Here is a 20,213-nt window from a genome sequence, read left to right as displayed (position 1 = left end):
TTTATGTAAATGAGTAAAACCAAATAAAGGAAAAAACAAAACAAAAACAAGATGGAGACGGCCTAAATGCCGAACTCAAAACGTCTGTCCACCAATGGGTGACATCGTGGTGACTACGTCCACTTATACAGTCAGAGGTCAAAGGTCAGAGGTCAGAGGTCGAGGTTAGACCCTTCGCTGCGGAGATGATACAAACAGACATAAACTCCAACACATTAAGATGCACCCTTTATTTATTCATTCATATGAGACAAACAGGAAGAACTAGAAAAGAGGATCCACTGAGAACCACCTCTGATAGAAGAACTAGAAAAGAGGATCCACTGAGAACCACCTCTGATAGAAGAACTAGAAAAGAGGATCCACTGAGAACCACCTCTGATAGAAGAACTAGAACAAGAGGATCCACTGAGAACCACCTCTGATAGAAGAACTAGAAAAGAGGATCCACTGAGAACCACCTCTGATAGAAGAACTAGAACAAGAGGATCCACTGAGAACCACCTCTGATAGAAGAACACGTTATGATCACTTTACCAAGAAGCATCCACACATCTAGTCAACATATATCTGGATTCATGAGGATCTATTGTGGATCTACTGATAATCTCCGCTAGATCTCTGGTGGATCCCTAATAGATCTCTGGTGGATCCCCAGTAGATCTCTGGTGGATCCACAGTAGATCTCTGGTGGATCCCTAATAGATCTCTGGTGGATCCACAGTAGATCTCTGGTGGATCCCTAATAGATCTCTGGTGGATCCCCAGTAGATCTCTGGTGGATCCCCAGTAGATCTCTGGTGGATCCCTAATAGATCTCTGGTGGATCCCCAGTAGATCTCTGGTGGATCCCTAATAGATCTCTGGTGGATCCCCAGTAGATCTCTGGTGGATCCCTAATAGATCTCTGGTGGATCCCCAGTAGATCTCTGGTGGATCCCTAATAGATCTCTGGTGGATCCCCAGTAGATCTCTGGTGGATCCCTAATAGATCTCTGGTGGATCCCCAGTAGATCTCTGGTGGATCCCTAATAGATCTCTGGTGGATCCCCAGTAGATCTCTGGTGGATCCCTAATAGATCTCTGGTGGATCCCCAGTAGATCTCTGGTGGATCCCCAGTAGATCTCTGGTGGATCCCTAATAGATCTCTGGTGGATCCACAGTAGATCTCTGGTGGGTCCCCAGTAGATCTCTGGTGGATCCCCAGTAGATCTCTGGTGGATCCCTAATAGATCTCTGGTGGATCCACAGTAGATCTCTGGTGGATCCACAGTAGATGTCTGGTGGATCCCCAACAGCTCTCTGGTGGATCCACAGTAGATCTCTTGTGGATCCCCAACAGATCTCTGGTGGATCCACAGTAGATCTCTGGTGGATCACCAACAGATCTCTGGTGGATCCACAGTAAATCTCTGGTGGATCCCCAACAGATCTCTGGTGGATCCACAGTAAATCTCTGGTGGATCCCCAACAGATCTCTGGTGGATCCACAGTAGATCTCCTGTGGATCCGGTGATCTGCCTCAGTTGACAGTCTCCATATTGACCGTGGTCAGGGTGAGGTCGTAGAGAACGTTGAGGTTGCAGATGGATCTCAGGTCCCTGACCCGGTGTTGGAACGTCAGCAGGTGCTTGTTGTTGACGGCGACCTTATACTCTGAGCTGGAGCACATGATCTTTATCTGCAACAACAAAACCACAAACTCATCATCATCATCATCAACCTGGCCCTTTAACTACACATTATGGTGCAATCAGGGACCCTCCGACACATCGCATTGCTTATTATTAACAATAGATGAGTTTTCTTAGTATTAATCAGATATTTGACCTCAAACGGTTGTCCCTGGACGAAGGGGAAGTTGGACAGCTCTCTCTCCTCCCTCCCCCACTTGGTGTCGATGCAGCTGTTCCTGACGATCACCTTCCTGCCCCCTTCATTGAAACGAGGGTTGAAGTGGAAGGCCTGGCCTTGAGGTGTGCACAGATCCACCGTGATCCTGAAGAACCATCAGACACCGTCAGGACCAACTGGATCCATCCATCCATCATCCATCCATCCATCCATCCATCCATCCATCCATCCATCATCCATCCATCATCCATCATCCATCATCCATCATCCATCCATCCATCCATCATCCATCATCCATCCATCCATCCATCCATCATCCATCCATCCATCATCCATCCATCATCCATCCATCCATCCATCATCCATCCATCATCCATCATCCATCATCCATCCATCCATCCATCATCCATCATCCATCCATCATCCATCCATCATCCATCATCCATCATCCATCATCCATCCATCCATCCATCATCCATCATCCATCCATCCATCCATCCATCCATCCATCATCCATCCATCATCCATCCATCCATCCATCATCCATCCATCCATCCATCCATCCATCATCCATCCATCCATCATCCATCCATCCATCATCCATCCATCCATCATCCATCATCCATCCATCCATCCATCCATCCATCCATCATCCATCCATCCATCCATCATCCATCCATCCAGCCATCATCTATCCAGCCATCATCCATCCATCCATCATCCATCCATCATCCATCCATCCATCCAGCCATCATCTATCCAGCCATCATCCATCCATCCATCATCCATCCATCATCCATCATCCATCATCGATCCATCCATCCATCCATCATCCATCCATCCATCATCCATCATCCATCCATCATCCATCCATCCATCCATCCATCATCCATCCATCCATCCATCCATCATCCATCCATCCATCATCCATTCATCCATCCAGCCATCATCTATCCAGCCATCATCCATCCATCCATCCATCCATCCATCCATCCATCCATCCATCCATCCATCCATCCATCCATCCATCCATCCATGATCCATCATCCATCCATCATCCATCCATCCATCCATCCATCATCCATCCATCCATCATCCATCCATCATCCATCATCCATCCATCATCCATCCATCCATCCATCATCCATCCATCATCCATCCATCCATCCTCCATCCATCCATCCATCATCCATCATCCATCATCCATCATCCATCCATCATCCATGATCCATCATCCATCCATCATCCATCCATCCATCCATCATCCATCCATCCATCATCCATCCATCATCCATCATCCATCCATCATCCATCCATCCATCCTCCATCATCCATCCATCATCCATCATCCATCATCCATCCATGATCCATCATCCATCCATCATCCATCCATCATCCATCATCCATCCATCCATCCATCCATCATCCATCATCCATCCATCCATCATCCATCCATCATCCATCCATCCATCCATCATCCATCATCATCCATCATCCATCATCCATCATCCATCCATCCATCCATCCAGCCATCATCTATCCAGCCATCATCCATCCATCCATCATCCATCCATCCATCATCCATCCATCCATCCTCCATCCATCCATCCATCATCCATCATCCATCATCCATCCATCATCCATGATCCATCATCCATCCATCATCCATCCATCCATCCATCCATCCATCCATCCATCCATCCATCCATCCATCATCCATCCATCATCCATGATCCATCATCCATCCATCATCCATCCATCCATCCATCCATCATCCATCCATCCATCATCCATCCATCATCCATCATCCATCCATCATCCATCCATCCATCCATCATCCATCCATCATCCATCCATCCATCCTCCATCCATCCATCCATCATCCATCATCCATCATCCATCCATCATCCATCATCCATGATCCATCATCCATCCATCATCCATCCATCCATCCATCCATCATCCATCCATCCATCATCCATCCATCATCCATCATCCATCCATCATCCATCCATCCATCCTCCATCATCCATCCATCCATCCATCATCCATCATCCATCATCCATCCATGATCCATCATCCATCCATCATCCATCCATCATCCATCATCCATCCATCCATCCATCCATCATCCATCATCCATCCATCCATCATCCATCCATCATCCATCCATCCATCCATCCATCATCCATCCATCCATCCATCCATCATCCATCCATCCATCCATCCAGCCATCATCTATCCAGCCATTATCCATCATCCATCCATCCATCATCCATCCATCCATCCATCCATCATCCATCCATCATCCATCATCCATCATCCATCATCCATCATCCATCCATCCATCCATCCAGCCATCATCTATCCAGCCATCATCCATCCATCCATCATCCATCCATCCATCATCCATCATCCATCATCGATCCATCCATCCATCCATCCATCATCCATCCATCATCCATCCATCCATCCATCCATCATCCATCATCCATCCATCATCCATGATCCATCCATCCATCCATCCAGCCATCATCTATCCAGCCATCATCCATCCATCCATCATCCATCCATCCGTCCATCATCCATCCATCATCCATCCATCCATCCAGCCATCATCCATCCATCCATCCTCCATCCATCCATCCATCATCCATCATCCATCCATCATCCATGATCCATCTATCATCCATCATCCATCCATCCATCCATCATCCATCCATCATCCATCCATCCATCCAGCCAGCCATCATCCATCCATCCATCCATCCATCCATCCATCCATCCATCCATCCATCCATCCATCCATCCATCCATCCATCCATCCATCCATCATCCATCCATCCATCCATCCATCCTTCATCCATCCATCATCCGTCCATCCATCCATCATCCATCATCCATCCATCATCCATCCATCATTCATCCATCATCCATCATCCATCCATCATCCATCCATCATTCATCCATACTGACTTGTCAGCGTTGGGTTTGATGATTCCAGCGATGGTGATCAGCAGTTTGTCATAAACTCCATTGGGCAACCTCTGACTGTAAGGAACCACCTGTCAACAGGAAACAGCTGTTAACTCCATCCATCCATCATCCATCCATCATCCATCCATCCATCATCCATCCATCATCCATCATCCATCATCCATCCATCATCCATCATCCATCATCCATCATCCATCATCTATCATCCATCTAATGTTAGCTAACGTTTCTTATTGTTAGCATCCATCCATCATCCATCCAACAGTCCATCTTTCTCTCTGTCTCACCAGACTCTGAGGGGAGGGACTGGGCCAGCCGGGGTGGGTGGGCTGGGTGGGCTTGGTGGGCTGGCTGGGCTGACTGGGCCAGCCGGGCTTGGTGGGCTGGCTGGGCTGACCGGGCTGACCGGGCTGGCTGGGCTGACCGGGCCAGGCAGGCTGGGGGGGCTGGGTGGGCTGACCGGGCCAACTGGGCTGACTGGGCTGGGTGGGCTGGGTGGGCTGACCGGGCCAACTGGGCTGGGTGGGCTGGTTGGGCTGACCGGGCTGACCGGGCCAACTGGGCTGGGTGGGCTGACCGGGCTGACCGGGCCAACTGGGCTGGGTGGGCTGACCGGGCTGACCGGGCCAACTGGGCTGGGTGGGCTGACCGGGCCAACTGGGCTGGGTGGGCTGACCGGGCTGACCGGGCCAGGCACCTCCACCTTGACCACCTGTGGACCAGACGAGTTAGTGGGCTGACCTGATTGGTTCTGTCACTGGGACAGAACCAATCAATAAAACATTTAAACATCAATGTGTTGGGTCAGTAGAGACGGAGCTGTGGGTCTCCATGACGACCTCTAAACCAATCACCATATCAGATTGATTTACAAATAAAAAACGTATATGTCATCGGAGGAATATTAAAGAAGTAATCACATAAAGCGTCTTCAGGGAGGGGCTTTAACCGATCAATAATGAAGGAAGAGAGAGAGAGTAATGATGGTGGTGATCGTACCTGGCCAGGTGGGGTTGGTGGGGAGAGCATCGGACAGCTGCAGAGACAGAAAGACATGAAGAGATACAGGAAGTGAGAAACGTCCTCTAACGTCCACCAGATGTGTTAAAGGGAGTGTTAGTCAGAATCCTAAATGTCTTGTTAACAGCTTCACCTGTGTCCGTTAAGTCAACTAAAGTCAGCGTCCTGTTGCTGGCGCTTGTGCTCGCTCTACATAGACATGAAGGAGCATCGCTCAACACAGTGAGGAGACACACGTCAGCTAAAAGCACAATATCACTCTATATTTCAGCTGCTTGGCAGTAATGTTAGCTGACCAGACCAAGGTCTCTCCATGAATCAATGCTGATCCTAGTGTTGGCTTTTCCCGCCTCAGCCTCCCGACCGCGGCCGGAGGGAACGGGGGAGACGATAACGTTTCTCTCTGCGGAGCCCCGTCACTTCACAAGACACGGGAAACCTCTGTTGGTCTGGAGGAGCTGCAGCAGTTATTTCTGCACAAACGTCCACTGAACATTCACTAGATATTCTCAGAGCTAAACTAACTCTTCTGCAGTGTGGAGTGAGCAGCATGCACGTGAGAGGTGGAGAGAGAGAGAGAGAGAAGGAGCGCGGTGTGTGAGTGAAGGCAGGCAGAGGAGCAGAGGAGCAGAGGAGCAGAGACTCCGGTCCTGGAGACCAAAGCTACGGTCTCCCCCGCGTCCTCCGACCGCGGCCAACACTGTTTAACAGCTTCACTAGATACAACCAAGAGGTTTTGCTGCTTCACTGGAGTTCGTGTTGGAGTCTGAGTCTGAACAGCGGAGACACACGAGAGACCAGGAGACACACGAGAGACCATGAGACACACGAGAGACCATGAGACACACGAGAGACCAGGAGACACACGAGAGACCATGAGACACACGAGAGACCAGGAGACACACGAGAGACCAGGAGACACACGAGAGACCATGAGACACACGAGAGACCAGGAGACACACGAGAGACCATGAGACACACGAGAGACCAGGAGACACACGAGAGACCAGGAGACACACGAGAGACCAGGAGACACACGAGAGACCATGAGACACACGAGAGACCATGAGACACACGAGAGACCAGGAGACACACGAGAGACCATGAGACACACGAGAGACCAGGAGACACACGAGAGACCAGGAGACACACGAGAGACCATGAGACACACGAGAGACCATGAGACACACGAGAGACCAGGAGACACACGAGAGACCATGAGACACACGAGAGACCAGGAGACACACGAGAGACCATGAGACACACGAGAGACCAGGAGACACACGAGAGACCATGAGACACACGAGAGACCAGGAGACACACGAGAGACCAGGAGACACACGAGAGACCAGGAGACACACGAGAGACCATGAGACACACGAGAGACCAGGAGACACACGAGAGACCATGAGACACACGAGAGACCAGGAGACACACGAGAGACCATGAGACACACGAGAGACCAGGAGACACACGAGAGACCATGAGACACACGAGAGACCAGGAGACACACGAGAGACCAGGAGACACACGAGAGACCAGGAGACACACGAGAGACCATGAGACACACGAGAGACCATGAGACACACGAGAGACCAGGAGACACACGAGAGACCATGAGACACACGAGAGACCAGGAGACACACGAGAGACCATGAGACACACGAGAGACCAGGAGACACACGAGAGACCATGAGACACACGAGAGACCAGGAGACACACGAGAGACCAGGAGACACACGAGAGACCAGGAGACACACGAGAGACCATGAGACACACGAGAGACCAGGAGACACACGAGAGACCAGGAGACACACGAGAGACCATAAGACACACGAGAGACCATGAGACACACGAGAGACCAGGAGACACACGAGACCATGAGACACACGAGAGACCAGGAGACACACGAGAGACCATGAGACACACGAGAGACCAGGAGACACACGAGAGACCATGAGACACACGAGAGACCATGAGACACACGAGAGACCAGGAGACACACGAGAGACCAGGAGACACACGAGAGACCATGAGACACACGAGAGACCATGAGACACACGAGAGACCATGAGACACACGAGAGACCAGGAGACACACGAGAGACCATGAGACACACGAGAGACCATGAGACACACGAGAGACCAGGAGACACACGAGAGACCATGAGACACACGAGAGACCATGAGACACACGAGAGACCATGAGACACACGAGACCATGAGACACACGAGAGACCAGGAGACACACGAGAGACCATGACACACGAGACCATGAGACACACGAGAGACCATGAGACACACGAGAGACCATGAGACACACGAGAGACCATGAGACACACGAGAGACCAGGAGACACACGAGAGACCATGAGACACACGAGAGACCATGAGACACACGAGAGACCAGGAGACACACGAGAGACCAGGAGACACACGAGAGACCAGGAGACACACGAGAGACCATGAGACACACGAGAGACCATGAGACACACGAGAGACCAGGAGACACACGAGAGACCATGAGACACACGAGAGACCATGAGACACACGAGAGACCATGAGACACACGAGACCATGAGACACACGAGAGACCATGAGACACACGAGAGACCATGAGACACACGAGAGACCAGGAGACACACGAGAGACCATGAGACACACGAGAGACCAGGAGACACACGAGAGACCATGAGACACACGAGAGACCAGGAGACACACGAGAGACCATGAGACACACGAGAGACCAGGAGACACACGAGAGACCAGGAGACACACGAGAGACCATGAGACACACGAGACCATGAGACACACGAGAGACCATGAGACACACGAGAGACCATGAGACACACGAGAGACCAGGAGACACACGAGAGACCATGAGACACACGAGAGACCATGAGACACACGAGAGACCAGGAGACACACGAGAGACCATGAGACACACGAGAGACCATGAGACACACGAGAGACCATGAGACACACGAGAGACCATGAGACACACGAGAGACCATGAGACCATGAGACACACGAGAGACCATGAGACACACGAGAGACCATGAGACACACGAGAGACCAGGAGACACACGAGAGACCAGGAGACACACGAGAGACCATGAGACACACGAGAGACCATGAGACACACGAGAGACCATGAGACACACGAGAGACCATGAGACACCGACCAGTAAGGATTTATACCTGAACAAGTTACTAACAGGAAGTTTATTAACCGACGTCATGATGAGGTCACGGTGTTAACCGAAGGAAAGACTGGAGGCTAACGCTAGCAGTGGGCTAACATTAGCTGGAGGCTAACTAACGCTAGCAGTGGGCTAACATTAGCTGGAGGCTAACTAACGCTAGCAGTGGGCTAACATTAGCTGGAGGCTAACTAACGCTAGCAGTGGGCTAACATTAGCTGGAGGCTAACGCTAGCAGTGGGCTAACATTAGCTGAAGGCTAACGCTAGCAGTGGGCTAACATTAGCTGGAGGCTAACTAACGCTAGCAGTGGGCTAACATTAGCTGGAGGCTAACGCTAGCAGTGGGCTAACATTAGCTGTAGGCTAACACTAGCAGTGGGCTAACATTAGCTGGAGGCTAACGCTAGCAGTGGGCTAACATTAGCTGGAGGCTAACGCTAGCAGTGGGCTAACATTAGCTGGAGGCTAACTAACGCTAGCAGTGGGCTAACATTAGCTGGAGGCTAACTAACGCTAGCAGTGGGCTAACATTAGCTGGAGGCTAACGCTAGCAGTGGGCTAACATTAGCTGGAGGCTAACGCTAGCAGTGGGCTAACATTAGCTGGAGGCTAACGCTAGCAGTGGGCTAACATTAGCTGGAGGCTAACGCTAGCAGTGGGCTAAAGCTCCACATCTAAATGTCCTCTTCTGTGTTGTTGTCTGAATCCAGATATCAGACATTAGAGATGAGTAACTGTGATCTGAGGCTCTAGAGGTACGATATCAGAGGAACGTTTCAGAGATGGAGAGAAAGGATGCTAATAGTTTAGCCTTCTGCTAACAGCAGCTAACGGCTCAGTTAGCAGAAGGCTAAACTATTAGCATCCTTTCTCTCCATCTCTGAAACGCTTCTCCGATGTCGTCCGACTCTCTTTCTGACTGACTTTACTGAAAGATAGTTAACTAGAGACATGGGGTGTGTTCCAATCCGCATACTTCTGTACTACATACTCATTATTTTGAGTGCATAGTGCATTCACACTGGGAAGTACGGCAAATGCAGTGCACTCAAAGTACCCGGATGTTGTACTCAGAACAGTCAGATGGTTGAGTGAGGAACGCTGGACACTTTCCACACTCAACTGCCTCCATCTTGGCTACGTAGTGGAAGGGGCGGAGCCACGCCCACTATTCAAACATCCGTAGATAACAGAACAAAACAATACGTAAACATAGCGGTGCATCTTCAGCCAACAGGAGGACACGTCGTAGGCGACGACGTTGGAAACCTAATTTCCACTTGGCTTTAATTTTTTTCTTCAACAAAGCAGGCAGATATTTTGGCGGGTAGTTGACGGGTAGAACCTGAAGGAGGCAGCAGCGTAACACAAAGGATGCCAGCTGCCGTAAAACCCCAAAGAAGAATATATTTTGGCGGGAAGCGAGCCGCGGTGAAATGTTGTGATCGTCATTTCTGGTCAGTGCGCCACAGAGTATTCGATTTGAGACGATCCTACCCCGTTGAAATTTACACACTACTCATGTGAGTACAGAGTGCACACAGTGCACTACACTGAAGTGTACTTCAGGAAGTACGTGGATTGGAACACACTCATCGTGTTCAGAGAATTATAAAAAAGTAAATGTGTCCCTGAACGCAGCACGGTGAGCTTCAGTGTGTTTACAGGCTTCAGGGTGTGTTGGTGACTCATCAGGAATGATCAGTATGAAGGTGTTGGTTTAATCCCCCAACACACACACACACACACACGCACACGCACACGCATACACACACACACACGCACACGCATACACACACACACACGCATACACACACACACACACGCACGCATACACACACACACACACACGCATACACACGCACACACACACACGCACGCATACACACACACACACACACACACGCACGCATACACACACACACACGCATACACACGCACACACACACACGCACGCATACACACACACACACACGCACACACACACACACACACACACACACACACACACTGGGTCTGTATATATATATATATTCAGTTCATTGTTTTGTGTTTAATTTTAAAGAAGCATAGAAACAGCTGGATGGAAACATGAACGTGACTCACTGTCTGAGAGGAAGTAGAGCCATTAGTAATATAATATAATGGTAACTATGGTAACACCGGCCCTCTTCTCTTCAAATGAAGCTTGAAATGACACAATAATAAATAACTAATACAGATGATACATTAGTAAGAATACATGTCACACAGGTACGAACGGTAACATGAAACATGTTCAGGTGAAAGATGAGAGTCACACTTACGTCCATGTTGATCAGCTGGGATCTGAAACACACAGAAACATGTGAAAGGAACAGCAGAAGAAGAAAACAACGTCAGAGGGTGTGGAGGGCGAGTCCCCACACGAACAACAGAAGAAGAAAAACAGGAATGTGGCAATAGAACTGGCCCGAGGGCCTGGAACACTATCCGGGCCGAGGGCCTGGAACACTAACCGGGCCGAGGGCCTGGAACACTAACCGGGCCGAGGGCCTGGAACACTATCCGGGCCGAGGGCCTGGAACACTATCCGGGCCGAGGGCCTGGAACACTAACCGGGCCGAGGGCCTGGAACACTAACCGGGCCGAGGGCCTGGAACACTATCCGGGCCGAGGGCCTGGAACACTATCCGGGCCGAGGGCCTGGAACACTAACCGGGCCGAGGGCCTGGAACACTAACCGGGCCGAGGGCCTGGAACACTATCCGGGCCGAGGGCCTGGAACACTAACCGGGCCGAGGGCCTGGAACACTAACCGGGCCGAGGGCCTGTAACACTAACCGGGCCGAGGGCCTGGAACACTAACCGGGCCGAGGGCCTGGAACACTAGAGGAGAACCGGGCCGAGGCTGATGAACGGTTCTCCAGATATGTGAAGGACACACAGACACAGTCAGCTGGAGGCTGGCTACTAGCTTAGCTAGCTTAGCTCGCTACGCTACGCTGTCATGCAACAAAGAACATGAGGTGAACAAAGTCGCCTCATCTGGTGACAGCACGGTGATTCATCTGGTGACAGCACGGTGCTTCATCTGGTGACAGCACGGTGCTTCATCTGGTGATAGCACGGTGCTTCATCTGGTGATAGCACGGTGCTTCATCTGGTGACAGCACGGTGCTTCATCTGGTGATAGCACGGTGATTCATCTGGTGATAGCACGGTGCTTCATCTGGTGACAGCACGGTGATTCATCTGGTGACAGCACGGTGATTCATCTGGTGATAGCACGGTGATTCATCTGGTGAGACCAGACTGTGAGGATGAAGCTTTAAGTTGTTACTCATTTAGCGACTGGCTAGTTAGCTAGCTTAGCTTGCTAATTCCACCATGCTACAGGAAATGAGTCCAACAGAGGACAGAGGACAGAGGACAGCGGACAGAGGACAGAGGACAGAGGACAGCGCCGGGTCACGGTCCCTCTGCCTCACTCCTCGCCGCTAGGAGACGACTTCACCGGGAGGAGAGCAGGCGTTAGCTAGCTAGCTAATCAGTCTCGCTAACTAGCGTTAGTTTGGTATTAGTACTTTTACTATAACAGAGTATTTAACTGTGTAGTATTAGTACTTTGTGTTGTCAAACAGCCTCCAGCAGTAACTACACACATCAGGTGATACACAGAACTGTGTACTCTGTGTACTCTGTGTACTCTGTGTAAACAGCCAGTAAACAGAGTTCTTATTCCAGATATCTATAACCTCACTGGGACTAGTCTCAGTGAGGTTATAGATATCTGTGACTAGTCTCAGTGAGGTTATAGATATCTGTGACTAGTCCTAGTGAGGTTATAGATATCTGTGACTAGTCTCAGTGAGGTTATAGATATCTGTGACTAGTCCTAGTGAGGTTATAGATATCTGTGACTAGTCTCAGTGAGGTTATAGATATCTGCTTTCTGTCTCTCACTAAAGACTCGTCTGTCCAACGAGTCTTTTTCTGTCTTCAGGAACTTCACAGAAATCAAATAAAACAGAAAACATGTTTGTTTAGTTTCAGGAGAAGAGGAAGAGGAGGATGAAGGACAGAGAGCAGTAGAGGAGGAAGAGGAGGATGAAGGACAGAGAGCAGGAGAAGAGGAAGAGGAGGATGAAGGACAGAGAGCAGTAGAGGAGGAAGAGGAGGATGAAGGACAGAGAGCAGTAGAGGAGGAAGAGGAGGATGAAGGACAGAGAGCAGGAGAAGAGGAAGAGGAGGATGAAGGACAGAGAGCAGTAGAAGAGGAAGAGGAGGATGAAGGACAGAGAGCAGGAGAAGAGGAAGAGGAGGATGAAGGACAGAGAGCAGTAGAGGAGGAAGAGGAGGATGAAGGACAGAGAGCAGTAGAGGAGGAAGAGGAGGATGAAGGACAGAGAGCAGTAGAGGAGGAAGAGGAGGATGAAGGACAGAGAGCAGGAGAAGAGGAAGAGGAGGATGAAGGACAGAGAGCAGTAGAAGAGGAAGAGGAGGATGAAGGACAGAGAGCAGTAGAAGAGGAAGAGGAGGATGAAGGACAGAGAGCAGTAGAGGAGGAAGAGGAGGATGAAGGACAGAGAGCAGTAGAGGAGGAAGAGGAGGATGAAGGACAGAGAGCAGTAGAGGAGGAAGAGGAGGATGAAGGACAGAGAGCAGGAGAAGAGGAAGAGGAGGATGAAGGACAGAGAGCAGTAGAGGAGGAAGAGGAGGATGAAGGACAGAGCGCAGGAGAAGAGGAAGAGGAGGATGAAGGACAGAGAGCAGTAGAGCAGTAGAGCAGGACGTACCTGAGAGGTTCCTCCGAGAGCTGCAGACACAAAGTGACCAGGTGAGAAACAGGAGACAGTTTAACCCTCTGAGGAGCCACGCCCTGCTACACACATCTACAACACACACACACACACACACACACATACACACCCTGCTCACACATGCAGACCACACCCACCACCACACACACACTGAGTCACACACACACTCCACTGGGTGTGAGCTTGTCTCAGTGTGTGTGTGTGTGAACACAGTAACAGGAACACTTGAGATCAAACTGGGTTATTGATGGATTATTGGATTACTATTATTATTATTATTATTATGTGTTGCCATGGAAACTACAGAGCAGATTCAACCCTCCTGTTTCCCAGCAGGCATTGCTGCTGAATGCTGACTCAGCGTTTAACCCTTTAACTCCTCCTGCATAACTTCAGCTACAGACACCGTTCAGCCGTCTACACATTGAGCTCTTTAGGACATCAGTGATAAATCTATGTTTAAAGGTCCCATATTATAAAAAGTGTGATTTTCATGTCTTTTATATTATAAAGCAGCTTTAAGTGTTTTATATAAATACTGTGAAAGTATGAAAATGCTCAATATATACGTAGAAATACACATATAAAGAAATACTTGTATCCAGGAACAAGCCGTCAGGATTTCTGTCCATTTGTGATGTCACAAATATACAATATGTAGATCATCACACGGTTTTAAACGTAAACATTCTAAATGTGTCCCAGTTTATTTCCTGTTGCAGTGGATGTGAATAACATCAGCTGACAGGAAGTACACATGGACCCAAACTGTTGCCTAGCAACGCAATTCTGTTGAAATGCACTAAAACGGAGCACACACACACACACACATAAACACACACAAACAAACACACAAACACACACACAAACACACAAACAAACACACACATAAACACACACACACACAAACAAACACACACACAAACAAACACACACATAAACACACACACACACAAACAAACACACACACAAACACACAAACAAACACACACATAAACACACACACACAAACAAACACACACACAAACACACATAAACACACACATAAACACACTCTGTCTGTGTGATCATGAGTCACCAGTGAATCGTTTGTGTGTGTGTGCGTGTGTGTGTGCGTGTGTGTGTGTGTGCAGACAGGGTGTGGTTGTGTGTGTGGTTGTGTGTGTGTTTGTGCGTGTGTGCGTGTGTGTGTGTGTGCAGACAGGGTGTGGTTGTGTGTGTGGTTGTGTGTGTGTTTGTGTGTGTGTGTGTGCGTGCGTGCGTGTGTGTGTGTGCAGACAGGGTGTGGTTGTGTGTGTGGTTGTGTGTGTGTTTGTGCGTGTGTGCGTGTGTGTGTGTGTGCAGACAGGGTGTGGTTGTGTGTGTGGTTGTGTGTGTGTTTGTGCGTGTGTGCGTGTGTGTGTGTGTGCAGACAGGGTGTGGTTGTGTGTGTGGTTGTGTGTGTGTTTGTGTGTGTGTGCGTGCGTGCGTGTGTGTGTGTGCAGACAGGGTGTGGTTGTGTGTGTGGTTGTGTGTGTGTTTGTGCGTGTGTGCGTGTGTGTGTGTGTGCAGACAGGGTGTGGTTGTGTGTGTGGTTGTGTGTGTGTTTGTGTGTGTATGTGTGTGTGTGTGTGCAGACAGGGTGTGGTTGTGTGTGTGGTTGTGTGTGTGTTTGTGTGTGTGTGTATGTGTGTGTGTGTGTGTGTGCAGACAGGGTGTGGTTGTGTAGTCTGGTTCCTGGTGTGTAGCTTATTGTGTTTTTCTGCCCTCTGCTGGACAAACTATCATCTACCAGCATGTCCTCAACCTATTAATAATAATAATACTAATAACATTTATAATAATGATAATAATATTAATATTATTATCATTATTATTATTAATAATAATAATAATAATATATACTTATTACTATTATTAATAATATTAACATCAATATTGATATAGTGTGTGTTCAGGATAACAACAGAATGTTCGCTCCCTAAACAATAAAGCTCTTCTCATCCTGAGAGGATCCTAAACCAGACCTGATCCCCCCAGGTTCTCTCACTCAACCAGGTCTCTGGTCCCCCTAACAGACCTGTTAGCTCCCCATCAGGTCTCTGGTCCCCCTAACAGACCTGTTAGCTCCCCATCAGGTCTCTGGTCCCCCTAACAGACCTGTTAGCTCCCCATCAGGTCTCTGACCCCCTAACAGACCTGTTAGCTCTTCATCAGGTCTCTGGTCTATGAACCCTCCAATCTGGATCCAGACCTCACCACAGAGACCAACGACCTCCTCATCACTCATCACAGCTGATTCTGGTCACATCTCCATCCTCCTCTTCATCCTCCTCCTCCTCCTCCTCCTCCTCATCCTCCTCTTCATCCTCCTCCTCATCCTCTTCTTCATCCTCCTCCTCCTCATCCTCCTCTTCATCCTCCTCCTCTTCCTCCTCCTCCTCCTCCTCATCCTCCTCTTCATCCTCATCCTCCTCTTCATCCTCCTCATCCTCCTCCACCGCCTCTCTGACCACCTAGGACTCAGCGGAACAGCTGTCTCCTGGTTTCTGGTCCATCTCTCCAACAGAAACCAGTTCATCACCCTCAGTGACTCCAGCTCCCCCCCCCCCCGCAACCAACCAAGGTGTGCCTCAAGGTTCTGTGCTTGGACCCCTCCTCTTCATCATCTACATGCTCCCCCTCGGTCACATTATCCACCACCATGGTCTCAGTTTCCACCCCTACGCCGACGACATTCCGCTCTACCTCAGCACCAAGCCATCCCCCCCCCCCTCCTGTTCATCCTGCAGCATTTATAGGTACATTTACACTAGTACACATCTGGGGGTTGTGCTGCTGCAGAAATACTGAGAACACCTGGATGAACTTCTCATATGATGAATATATATATATATATATATACAGAGTATATACTGTATACTGTATATGGTAAATAGAGTATATACTGTATAGAGTAAATACTGTATAGAGTATATACTGTATAGAGTAAATAGAGTATATACTGTATAGAGTAAATAGAGTATATACTGTATAGAGTATATACTGTATAGAGTAAATACTGTATAGAGTAAATACTGTATAGAGTAAATACTGTATAGAGTAAATAGAGTATATACTGTATAGAGTAAATACTGTATAGAGTAAATACTGTATAGAGTAAATACTGTATAGAGTAAATAGAGTATATACTGTATAGAGTAAATAGAGTATATACTGTATAGAGTAAATACTGTATAGAGTAAATACTGTATAGAGTAAATAGAGTAAATACTGTATAGAGTAAATACTGTATAGAGTAAATACTGTGTAGAGTAAATACTGTATAGAGTAAATAGAGTAAATACTGTATAGAGTAAATACTGTATAGAGTATATACTGTATAGAGTAAATAGAGTATATACTGTATAGAGTAAATAGAGTATATACTGTATAGAGTATATACTGTATAGAGTAAATACTGTATAGAGTAAATACTGTATAGAGTAAATACTGTATAGAGTAAATAGAGTATATACTGTATAGAGTAAATACTGTATAGAGTATATACTGTATAGAGTAAATACTGTATAGAGTAAATACTGTATAGAGTAAATACTGTATAGAGTAAATAGAGTATATACTGTATAGAGTAAATAGAGTATATACTGTATAGAGTAAATAGAGTATATACTGTATAGAGTAAATAGAGTATATACTGTATAGAGTAAATAGAGTATATACTGTAGAGAGTAAATAGAGTATATACTGTATAGAGTAAATAGAGTATATACTGTATAGAGTAAATAGAGTATATACTGTAGAGAGTAAATAGAGTATATACTGTAGAGTATAGAGTGATGTAGCTGAAGGGACCAGAGACCGTGAGGCTGGATGCTGTCAGTGTGTCCTCTAGTAGTAAAACATGTTTTATTGGCAGCAGAGAGCCATAAAATCAGTGTGTGTGTGTGTGTGTGTGTGTGTGTGTGTGTGTGTGTGTGTGTGTGTGTGTGCGTGTGTGTGTGTGTGTGTGTAGTAAAATGAGCTCAGCATCTTAAAATGCAAATGAGGAAAAACACATTTTAGCCGCAGGAGACAGAAGAGACAGGATACACTCTCTATGTAGCTACTATGTAGTATACATAGGCTAATATGTAGTATACACGTAGCTACTATGTAGTATACACGTAGCTACTATGTAGTATACACGTAGCTACTATGTAGTATACATAGGCTAATATGTAGTATACACGTAGCTACTATGTAGTATACACGTAGCTACTATGTAATATATACGTAGCTACTATGTAGTATACACGTAGCTACTATGTAATATATACGTAGCTACTATGTAGTATACACGTAGCTACTATGTAATATATACGTAGCTACTATGTAGTATATACGTAGCTACTATGTAGTATACACGTAGCTACTATGTAATATATACGTAGCTACTATGTAGTATACACGTAGCTACTATGTAGTATATACGTAGCTACTATGTAGTATACACGTAGCTACTATGTAATATACACGTAGCTACTATGTAGTATACATAGGCTAATATGTAGTATACACGTAGCTACTATGTAGTATACATAGGCTAATATGTAGTATACACGTAGCTACTATGTAGTATACATAGGCTAATATGTAGTATACACGTAGCTACTATGTAGTATACATAGGCTAATATGTAGTATACACGTAGCTACTATGTAGTATACACGTAGCTACTATGTAGTATACACGTAGCTACTATGTAGTATATACGTAGCTACTATGTAGTATACACGTAGCTACTATGTAGTATATACGTAGCTACTATGTAGTATACACGTAGCTACTATGTAATATATACGTAGCTACTATGTAGTATACACGTAGCTACTATGTAGTATACACGTAGCTACTATGTAGTATACACGTAGCTACTATGTAATATATACGTAGCTACTATGTAGTATACACGTAGCTACTATGTAGTATATACGTAGCTACTATGTAGTATACACGTAGCTACTATGTAATATATACGTAGCTACTATGTAGTATACATAGGCTAATATGTAGTATACACGTAGCTACTATGTAGTATACACGTAGCTACTATGTAATATATACGTAGCTACTATGTAGTATACATAGGCTAATATGTAGTATACACGTAGCTACTATGTAGTATATACGTAGCTACTATGTAGTATACATAGGCTAATATGTAGTATACACGTAGCTACTATGTAATATATACGTAGCTACTATGTAGTATACATAGGCTAATATGTAGTATACACGTAGCTACTATGTAATATATACGTAGCTACTATGTAATATATACGTAGCTACTATGTAGTATATACGTAGCTACTATGTAATATATACGTAGCTACTATGTAGTATATACGTAGCTACTATGTAGTATACATAGGCTAATATGTAATATATACGTAGCTACTATGTAATATATACGTAGCTACTATGTAGTATATACGTAGCTACTATGTAATATATACGTAGCTACTATGTAGTATACACGTAGCTACTATGTAATATATACGTAGCTACTATGTAGTATACACGTAGCTACTATGTAGTATATACGTAGCTACTATGTAGTATACACGTAGCTACTATGTAATATATACGTAGCTACTATGTAGTATATACATAGGCTCCTATGTAGTATAGGCCTATATACTGTATGTAGCACCGTAGGCTGGTCAGTTGATGTGTGAACATAATGCTTCATGAATTTCGGGGAAGAATCAGACATGGGCTGAGCTGTCATTAACCAGCTGATGGTGCAGAGTGCATTCTGGGATACGGAGGACTAAAGGATCACAGGTTGGGTCACACAGAGACTTAGGGTGCGTCCCAAAGCTCTTAATTTTCGTTTCCTCGCTCCTCGATCCTCGCTTGAACCGGAAGTTGTTCTGGTGCGCCATTTTGAAGACTGTCCCAAAACTCTTATTTGTGCATCGAGGAGCGAGGAGCGAGGATCGAGGAGGCTTGCCGGAGGAGCTATGAGCGAGGATACACCAGTGTATCCTGCACGGAAGTCTTTTACCGACCGACACGCCCCCTTATTGGATATCAGTTACTGATTGGACGCTGCTGCCGATCAGACTGATCTGATAACTTTACCTCTCAACATCACTGAGTTTCATACCGGAGTGAAGACAGATCACAGATTAAACGTTTTATAGTTTAGTTGTCTTCTGATTCACCATCTAGTTATAATCTGTGTTAACTGTAGCTCTGAACAGCAGCAGAAGGACCTGCAGTATCTCTCCTTCACACAGCGTCAGTGAAGCAGCCTGACAGTCAGAGGGCTTTATAATACCTGACAGTCAGAGGGCTTTATAATACCTG

General features: G+C 46.8%; 1 protein-coding gene across 2 annotated transcripts; it reads right to left on the bottom strand.

The window, feature by feature from the left end:
- Positions 1-215: 215 nt before the first annotated feature.
- On the bottom strand, positions 216-14,916 carry lgals3b (lectin, galactoside binding soluble 3b). Of its 2 annotated transcripts, none has more exons than XR_012597394.1 (7): positions 11,382-11,402; positions 5,852-5,888; positions 5,140-5,564; positions 4,832-4,920; positions 1,832-2,000; positions 462-1,682; positions 216-419 (listed from the first exon to the last, which is right to left on the bottom strand). XR_012597394.1 is itself a non-coding variant. In XM_074661645.1 (7 exons), the coding sequence occupies exons 2-7, from the start codon at positions 11,385-11,387 to the stop codon at positions 1,524-1,526; spliced, it is 885 nt and encodes a 294-aa protein (XP_074517746.1). In that variant the 5' UTR covers positions 11,388-11,403; positions 13,854-14,916; the 3' UTR covers positions 216-1,523. The 2 variants fall into 2 exon arrangements, 1 of the variants encoding a protein (XP_074517746.1); XM_074661645.1 differs by adding an exon at positions 13,854-14,916 and having other exon boundaries at positions 216-1,682; positions 11,382-11,403.
- Between the last annotated feature and the right edge of the window lie 5,297 nt (positions 14,917-20,213).

Source organism: Sebastes fasciatus, chromosome 15 (assembly GCF_043250625.1).
Source record: "Sebastes fasciatus isolate fSebFas1 chromosome 15, fSebFas1.pri, whole genome shotgun sequence".
Lineage (NCBI taxonomy): Eukaryota > Metazoa > Chordata > Actinopteri > Perciformes > Sebastidae > Sebastes > Sebastes fasciatus.
Note: the sequence above shows the minus strand (reverse complement) of the source record. Positions and strands in the feature narration are given on the sequence as shown.

Excerpts from the sequence above, each read along its gene's own strand:
- lgals3b (XM_074661645.1), bottom strand. Across the intron at positions 5,565-5,851 it reads CACCAACCCCACCTGGCCAG|GTGGTCAAGGTGGAGGTGCC; the intron begins GTACGATCACCA and ends TCTGGTCCACAG. Across the intron at positions 4,921-5,139 it reads GTCCCTCCCCTCAGAGTCTG|GTGGTTCCTTACAGTCAGAG; the intron begins GTGAGACAGAGA and ends TCCTGTTGACAG.